Consider the following 9,878-nt stretch of genomic DNA (forward strand, 5'->3'; position numbering starts at 1 on the left):
TAATTTATTTCAAATGACTGATTTCCTTATATGAACTGTAACTGAGTTAAATCGTTGATATTGTTGCATGTTGCATAATTTTTTCAGATGTAAACTTCCCTACTTCCAATATTCCAGGTACCTCTGGTTCAGGGAAAGATGATAGGGGCTACGTGGGGTGAAGTGCCTTGACAAGTAATGGGGCATGATCTTGCTTAGCCCTATATTGCTTCTTAGAATTAGGTCTTAAACAGTTTTATAAGGATGGCCAGGGCAAAGTAGGTAGAGGTATGAATGGGATTTTAGGTAATATTGCTGCATTGCGATGACAAATGAAAAGACAACTCCAATCTGGCCAAAGGGAATGGCAGAGGCTGAGAGGCAAAGAGTCATAGAGTTAAATAGAGTTATAGAGTTAAAAAACTCAAGCATAATGACAAGCCACATTTTCTTCCTCAATATATCATCATTACCCTAAATAAGCTCTCTTTTTGCCTCTCTTCATTTTTCACGGGGAAGCAACGTTAAAAAAAAAAGCACCTCTTGGTTTTAAGTTCTTGTAGACCAACCTAGTCAGCTGAAAAGAGCAAGAAATAGTGCCGTTGTCACCATATGAAGCTGAGGTTGCAGAATGGAAAAGGGGAGTTATCTTTAGGGTTTTGGTTATAACATATGGGAGCCCAAATTCTGGGTACCTCTTGGTTTATAGTTAACATCACTTTGTTATATGTAGTAATGTATTGCATAAGCTGCGTCATCAGCCACCCAAATTTGATTGATTAGACCTCAAGTCTCGTTTTGAGCCCACTGGGACCAAACAAAAACTTTGAAACGTCACTTTATTTTGGGCCTCTCAGCATCCAACCCCTCAGATGATAATGCTGAGCACTTCAGTATGTAGCTCAACTGGCCAGGCGGTGTATCAGCTGGTGATCAGTGTGGAAGTAATGGAGTAGTCTGCTCCAAAATCAAAGTTTGTCAGAAGCTTTCGCATTACCCCAAAAGTGATCTAATGTTGCGCTGCTGTATATTTTATACTGTGTACTTTATACTGTATATTTTAGGCCATCTGTTCTTACACTATTTTACACTTGTAAGTGCTGATTATGTTCACCAAACTCCATCCTTCCTTTACAGGAAGAAGTCCTTCCTCTTCTCAGCCCTCTATGCTGCCTGCATTCTAGGCGGCCGCCATGTAATGAAACAGAGGGAGAAATTTAATCTGAGGAAACCGCTGGTGTTATGGTCCCTCACCCTCGCCGTGTTCAGGTAAGAGGGCAGACATTTACAACACTGGTCCAGTCAATGCACATACTGTAAGCATCTTGTGGCCTTAGGTTCCTCTTAAAGAAACAGTCAGGATAGTTTGGAATAAAGAAGTCATGCTGACACTTTTCAGAATTACACACTCAAACAACAATGCTGCACAAACATTGCTGTGGCAGGAGAGACTGGAGAGAGACTTTATACCAGAGTCCTGGGGCTTCACTTACACCATTCTCTCGCTCTCGCTCTCGCTCTCTCTCTCTTTCCTTCTCTTTCTCTTTCTTTCTTGTCCAGTATATTTGGTGCTGTTCGCACTGGAAGCTACATGACATACATTCTGATGACTAAAGGGCTCAAGCAGTCAGTGTGTGATCAGAGCTTCTACAACGGGCCTGTCAGCAAGTTTTGGGCCTACGCCTTTGTGCTCAGTAAAGCACCAGAATTGGGTAAGTTGACTGTTATTATTTCTACTACTACTACTGCTGATGCTACTACTACTACTACTACTGCTGCTGCTACTACTACTATTACTACTGCTGCTGCTACTACTACTATTACTACTACTACTATTACTACTGCTACTACTGCTGCTGCTACTACTACTATTACTAATGCTGCTGCTGCTACTACTATTACTACTACTACTACTGCTGCTGCTACTACTGCTATTACTACTACTACTACTATTACTAATGCTGCTGCTGCTACTACTATTACTACTACTACTGCTGCTGCTACTACTATTACTACTACTACTACTGCTGCTGCTACTACTGCTGCTGCTACTACTACTATTACTAATGCTGCTGCTGCTACTACTATTACTACTACTACTGCTGCTGCTGCTACTACTACTACTGCAACTACTACTATTAACACTGCTACTACTACTACTACTAACACAGCTACTAGTACTACTATTACTAATGCTGCTGCTACTACTATTACTACTACTACTGTTGCTGCTGCTACTACTACTACTGCAACTACTACTATTAACACTGCTACTTCTACTACTACTACTACTAACACAGCTACTACTGCTACTACTGCTGCTGCTACTGCTGCTGCTGCTGCTGCTACTACTACTGCTTCTACTGCTGCTACTACTACTACTGCTGCTACTACTACTACGACTACTGCTGCCACTACTTCTACTACTACTAACACTGCTACTATTACTACAACTACTAACACAGCTACTACTGCTACTACTGCTGCTACTACTGCTACTACTACTATTATTACTACTACTACTGCTGCTACTACTACTACTATTATTACTACTACTACTACTACTACTGCTACTACTACTACTATTACGACTATTATTACTACTACTACTGCTGCTACTACTACTATCCTTATCTATAATATATCAATATGTTTTACATGTGCTTTTTTCTGTCCATAGTGTCCATTGTGGTTAGAAAGGTTTATGAGACTGTGGCATTGGCCATATAGTATGTTGAGATAATACCCATGAAATATCTTTGCTCCCGTTGGCTGAAAGGATCGGCACACGGATCTTTAGGCATGAATCTGTCTTTTCTGTCCTCCAATGACCTCAGAGACATGCGTGTCATCTCACCCCAACCGGTCCTAGTTTTAGTGACCTTTCCCTCGTACCCAGAGTCTGGCCTTTTTGTGTCTGGGAATCCATTTTCTGCCTGTTTGGCCCTTTTGTTATTGCCCAGTCCTGCCGTCACTGGGGCTCCACACCCTGTCAGTTCTGAGTACGATGCCCAGAGCAGGAGCCCCCTCTCAGGGGCACAGGGAGGGGGATAGAAGCCCCTACCCCTTGCCTGGCTCTGGCTCTCTGGTTGGGGGGTGGAGTACAGACCTGCTGGCCCAGACACTGATCACTGTCACAGAGACATATGGGAGAGAGAGAGTTAGAGAGAGTTAGAGAGAGAGAGAGAGAGAGAGAGAGAGAGAGAGAGATTTTAGAGAGAGATAGAGAGAGAGTGAGTTAGAGAGAAAGACTGAGAGAGAGAATGACGCTGTACAAACACACTCTCACACAATTCTCTGGTGGTGTTCCACTGTCGAGCAGTGGATTCACCAATTAGTCAGGTATGGTATGATAAGAGGTAAGGTCACATTGAATGCATTGCATTTATATGTTAGGTGGTTTTCCTGTATAACCTGTAGCTGAGATGTCAGATGTAAGTGTACTCTGTGGGCCCCATTTCACAGAGCAAAGCTGAAAAATGTTCCCAAAGCTTTTAAACAGATACACCCTGGAGACTGCTCTGCTTCAAAACAGATACACCCTGGAGACTGCTCTGCTTTAAAACAGATACACCCTGGAGACTGCTCTGCTTTAAAACAGATACACCCTGGAGACTGCTCTGCTTTAAAACAGATACACCCTGGAGACTGCTCTGCTTTAAAACAGATACACCCTGGAGACTGCTCTGCTTTAAAACAGATACACCCTGGAGACTGCTCTGCTTTTAAACAGATACACCCTGGAGACTGCTCTGCTCACACATATTGTTATTGTATGTTGACACCTACAGCATAACAATGCTGAGAACCCACAGTGCATTTATCTGTGATTAAATTTGATTAAACATGAGCACTGAAAATATTATTTGGGTCCTTGCTTTGTCTTATCGCTCCTAAATGTTGCCATCATGATCTTTTAACATTGATTTACCAAGAACATGAGGGTATTAGAAGATGACGCTTAAATAGCACTTAATGCTAGAAATAAGTGTTACCTGAAATTGATGACTTGCTATGTAAAGGTGTGCGCTTTGGTTCCTTTCCATTTGTAACTGACATTCTCTCTCTCTCTTGCTCTCTCTCTCCACACCCACCATGCAGGTGACACCCTGTTCATCGTGCTGCGGAAGCAGAAGCTCATCTTCCTCCACTGGTACCATCACATCACTGTTCTGCTCTACTCCTGGTACTCCTACAAGGACATGGTGGCTGGCGGCGGCTGGTTCATGACCATGAACTACCTCGTCCACTCCGTCATGTACTCTTACTACGCCCTGAGGGCGGCCGGCTTCAAGGTCTCAAGGAAATTTGCCATGTTCATCACACTCACGCAGATCACCCAGATGCTGGTTGGCTGCGTGGTGAACTACCTGGTGTACTCGTGGATGCAGCAGGGTCAGGAGTGCCCGTCTCACGTGCAGAACATTGTGTGGTCCTCGCTTATGTACCTCAGCTACTTTGTGCTCTTCTGCCAGTTCTTCCACGAGGCCTACATTGACAAGACCAAGAAGGCCGCCGCAGCTAGAGCAGAAGCCGCTGCCGCAGCCACCAGGAAGGCCCAGTAGACGCGATTTGAGAGGGAAAGATAGAAGGGAGACTGATGGACACGAAACGCGAGGACCAAGGACTGAGGAGATGGGGAGAATTATCGGCAAATGGATGGATGAATGATTTGACGGATGGGTGGAGGAATGAAAGAGGGAGGTTGGGGAGGGGGGGTAGAACACGAGGAAACATAAGGTGGGACTGCTGTCTATTTGTGCTTGAGCATACTACTAACGCGCAGATGTAAAATCCTTCACTTTGACGGAGGTGCCATCTCAAGAGAGCTGCACTGAGGAAGGAAGCACTACCTACCAAGGCGATAAACAGTCAGTGTGTCCTTTATCTGATGTTTCTTTGGCTCCCACTTGATTCTCCATATTAATGGGACAGTTAATTTTTTACCTGATAAAGGAAGTACATCTACTTGAAAAGGTGTTACTTGATAAATAGGAAATCTATTGGTACTTATGAAGAATGCGGGGACCTAAATGTACGATTGAAACCATCTAGGTGTTTTTTGTCATTTCTTCATTGTCCTTTGCTTTTCTGTTTTTTGTTGAATCGTTTTAGACACTGGGAGTGTGTGAGAGGTAGACTTTTGTGTGACTTTTGTGTGCCGATGGAGCGAATGACACTGTAACTTCTGTACCCATCATTGCAACACAATATTTTCTCAGGTTTTAGGTTTCCCTCAATTTTTTCATATTATATGCATATCATCTTGATAAAGATCTTGATAAAGGTCAGATATGGGCTTAAACAATGCCAAAAGGCATCAAAGGGGAAGGTTGCTTAGTTACATACAAACATCTGATCTGAAGGCCCATTGGAGAAAAATGAATCTTGTGACCACACTGATTCAATGTGTGGCATGATGGGAAACGGAGTCTGACAGTGATCTGTTCACCTGCCAGTAATGACCTCACAAAGTCGCAGACCACATTTGAAAGCGAGACGCTATACATTTCCAAAGACTTTAATGAAAGAAACGGTAACGGAAAAATGCCTCAAGACCAGTGGACATTGAAGTGTATTGAATTTAAAACATATTTATGTTAAAAAAAAAACATGCAATTGTCAAAATTACAATGTTATAACTTTAAGTAACCTGTATCTTTTAATGGTGTCTGTCATGTTATTGTGCATTCACACTGTATCAATGTAAGTCATTGTCGCTAAAGAACCAAGAGTGCAAACAAGGAGCGTCATTATGCCTACAGTGTCATGTCTGCTTATTTTAATCTCAGCAACGACTGTCTTGGCATTGGCATCACATATACCATTTACTCCATATCAATTAGTCATTGTGGTTTAGTTGTATGTCAGTAAAAGTGAAGAGTACAAATCAAGGGGAAATCATGCCTCAGCCCTTAGCAGCTTGTATTTCATTGGAGTTTATTCACAGCATGCAGAGAAGGTGTGTGTGTGCATGCACATGTGTGTGAGAGCTGCATGTGTATGAGAGTGTGAGAAAGAGAGCTTTTGCACCTCATCTATTTTGCATAACATCTTAAAGGTCCATTGCAGCCGTTTTTATCCTCATATCAAATCATTTCTGGGTAACAATTAAGTACCTTACTGTGATTGTTTTCAATTTAAATGGTCAAAAATAAACAAAAATAGCTTCTTAGCAAAGAGCAATTTCTCAAACAATAATTTTGCTAGAACTGTCTGAAAACTAGCTGTTATTGGCAGAGAGGTTTGGTACTCTCTTATTAGTCTATTAACAAATTGCATTATCATAATTTTCTCAATTTCACAGTATTATTCCAAACTCAATGTGTGGCAATATATATAGAACACAGGAAAATCATGTTTTTGACTGCACTGGGCCTTTAACCAAGAGCTAAACTGGTTAAGTTGCATACCTGGAGCATGGTCTGACCAAAAAATTGCAGAGATTCCACCAGCTAGTTTAGGCTGAGAATCCAAAGCCACAACATCATAATAGATTATGGTTCTAGTGTTTGTTGGATACTGAAAACAGCTTCACACACAGAACATACCTTGAAACATGCATCATAGGTACAAAACAAAAGAGGTTGTTTAAAGTTTAGACGGAACTAAATGACCTAAGGTGAAGGAAACATTGTTAATCACATCGGGAAGTAACTGCATCTCTCACAAATGTCAATGGAAGTAATTGGAAACATGCATTATTCTATAACAAAATAAACATGTAATTATATACTAAGTGAGAACATTTCATTGCTCATTACAGCTGAAGAGAATGAAAACACTCGATGGCAACAAGCATATCTGTCTGCACTGGTGTCACAAGCAACAATCAGGTACTGTATAGGTGCCATTACACTGTAACCTTTGGCCATCACATGTATGAACCCTGCTATTGGTTTAATTATAGTCACATATGTATCCCAGTTAGGGGGAGTGATGAGCTCTACAGCAGAGTCTCACAACTCAATCGCTGGTTGAAAACTGTTTTCTGCCCCTCCCAAAATATAGAATTTGTAGATAATTGGCCCTCTTTCTGGGACTCACCCACAAACAGGACCAAGCCTGACCTGCTGAGGAGTGACGGACTCCATCCTAGCTGGAGGGGTGCTCTCATTTTATCTACCAACATAGACAGGGCTCTAACTCCTCTAGCTCCACAATGAAATAGGGTGCAGGCCAGGCAGCAGGCTGTTAGCCAGCCTGCCAGCATAGTGGCGTCTGCCACTAGCACAGTCAGTGTAGTCAGCTCAGCTATCACCATTGAGACCATGTCTGTGCCTCGACCTAGGTTGGGCAAAACTAAACATGGTGGTGTTCGCCTTAGCAATCTCACTAGGATAAAGACCACCTCCATTCCTGTCATTATTGAAAGAGATCATGATACCTCACATCTCAAAATAGGGCTACTTAATGTTAGATCCCTTACTTCAAAGGCAATTATAGTCAATGAACTAATCACTGATCATAATCTTGATGTGATTGGCCTGACTGAAACATGGCTTAAGCCTGATGAATTTACTGTGTTAAATGAGGCCTCACCTCCTGGCTACACTAGTGACCATATCCCCCGTGCATCCTGCAAAGGCGGAGGTGTTGCTAACATTTACGATAGCAAATTTCAATTTACAAAAAAAAAAATGACGTTTTCGTCTTTTGAGCTTCTAGTCATGAAATCTATGCAGCCTACTCAATCACTTTTTATAGCTACTGTTTACAGGCCTCCTGGGCCATATACAGCGTTCCTCACTGAGTTCCCTGAATTCCTATCGGACCTTGTAGTCATAGCAGATAATATTCTAATCTTTGGTGACTTTAATATTCACATGGAAAAGTCCACAGACCCACTCCAAAAGGCTTTCGGAGCCATCATCGACTCAGTGGGTTTTGTCCAACATGTCTCTGGACCCACTCACTGTCACAGTCATACACTGGACCTAGTTTTGTCGCATGGAATAAATGTTGTGGATCTTAATGTTTTTCCTCATAATCCTGGACTATCGGACCACCATTTTATTACGTTTGCAATTGCAACAAATAATCTGCTCAGACCCCAACCAAGGATCATCAAAAGTCGTGCTATAAATTCACAGACAACACAAAGATTCCTTGATGTCCTTCCTGATTCCCTCTGTCTACCCAAGGACGCCAGAGGACAACAATCAGTTAACCACCTAACTGAGGAACTCAATTTAACCTTGCGCAATACCCTAGATGCAGTTGCACCCCTAAAAACTAAAAACATTTATCATAAGAAACTAGCTCCCTGGTATACAGAAAATACCCGAGCTCTGAAGCAAGCTTCCAGAAAATTGGAACGGAAATGGCGCCACACCAAACTGGAAGTCTTCCGACTAGCTTGGAAAGACAGTATTGTGCAGTACCGAAGAGCCCTTACTGCTGCTCGATCATCCTATTTTTCTAACTTAATTGAGGAAAATAAGAACAATCCGAAATTCCTTTTTGATACTGTCGCAAAGCTAACTAAAAAGCAGCATTCCCCAAGAGAGGATGACTTTCACTTTAGCAGTGATAAATTCATGAACTTCTTTGAGGAAAAGATTATGATTATTAGAAAGCAAATTACGGACTCCTCCTTAAATCTGCGTATTCCTTCAAAGCTCAGTTGTCCTGAGTCTGCACAACTCTGCCAGGACCTAGGATCAAGAGAGACACTCAAGTGTTTTAGGACTATATCTCTTGACACAATGATGAAAATAATCATGGCCTCTAATCCTTCAAGCTGCATACTGAACCCCATTCCAACTAAACTACTGAAAGAGCTGCTTCCTGTGCTTGAACCTCCTATGTTGAACATAATCAACGGCTCTCTATCCACTCAATGTATACCAAACTCACTAAAAGTGTCAGTAATAAAGCCTCTCTTGAAAAAGCCAAACCTTGACCCAGAAAATATTAAAAACTATCGGCCTATATCGAATCTTCCATTCCTCTCAAATATTTTAGAAAAGGCTTTGCGCAGCAACTCACTGCCTTCCTGAAGACAAACAATGTATACGAAATGCTTCAGTCTGGTTTTAGACCCCATCATAGCACTGAGACTGCACTTGTGATGGTGGTAAATGACCTTTTAATGGCATCAGACCGAGGCTCTGCATCTGTCCTCGTGCTCCTAGACCTTGGTGCTGCTTTTGATACCATCGATCACCACATTCTTTTGGAGAGATTGGAAACCCAAATATGTCTACATGGACAAGTTCTGGCCTGGTTTAGATCTTATCTGTCGGAAAGATATCAGTTTGTCTCTGTGAATGGTTTGTCCTCTGACAAATCAACTGTAAATTTCGGTGTTCCTCAAGGTTCCGTTTTAGGACCACTATTGTTTTCACTATATATTTTACCTCTTGGGGATGTTATTCGAAAACATAATGTTAACTTTCACTGATATGCGGATGACACACAGCTGTACATTTCAATGAAACATGGTGAAGCCCCAAAATTGCCCTTGCTAGAAGCATGTGTTTCAGACATAAGGAAGTGGATGGCTGCAAACGTTCTACTTTTAAACTCGGACAAAACAGAGATGCTTGTTCTAGGTCCCAAGAAACAAAGAGATCTTCTGTTGAATCTGACAATTAATCTTAATGGTTGTACAGTCGTCTCAAATAAAACTGTGAAGGACCTCGGCGTTACTCTGGACCCTGATCTCTCTTTTGAAGAACATATCAAGACCATTTCAAGGACAGCTTTTTTCCATCTACGTAACATTGCAAAAATCAGAAACTTTCTGTCCAAAAATGATGCAGAAAAATGAATCCATGCTTTTGTCACTTCTAGGTTAGACCACTGCAATGCTCTACTTTCCGGCTACCCGGATAAAGCACTAAATAAACTTCAGTTAGTGCTAAATACGGCTGCTAGAATCCTGACTAGAACCA

At 41.9% G+C, this 9,878-nt stretch overlaps 1 protein-coding gene across 1 annotated transcript in view; it reads left to right on the top strand.

The window, feature by feature from the left end:
- elovl6 (ELOVL fatty acid elongase 6) overlaps positions 1-6,154 on the top strand; it is a 30,876-nt gene extending 24,722 nt beyond the window's left edge. The window contains exons 2-4 of the mRNA XM_036943047.1: positions 1,117-1,248; positions 1,540-1,691; positions 4,081-6,154. Of these exons, the coding sequence (XP_036798942.1) occupies positions 1,117-1,248; positions 1,540-1,691; positions 4,081-4,544 (748 nt within the window). The 3' untranslated portion in view covers positions 4,545-6,154. The remainder of the gene's footprint in view (positions 1-1,116; positions 1,249-1,539; positions 1,692-4,080) is intronic.
- The last annotated feature ends 3,724 nt before the right edge of the window (positions 6,155-9,878 follow it).

Source organism: Oncorhynchus mykiss, chromosome 14, assembly GCF_013265735.2.
Source record: "Oncorhynchus mykiss isolate Arlee chromosome 14, USDA_OmykA_1.1, whole genome shotgun sequence".
Taxonomy (NCBI): domain Eukaryota; kingdom Metazoa; phylum Chordata; class Actinopteri; order Salmoniformes; family Salmonidae; genus Oncorhynchus; species Oncorhynchus mykiss.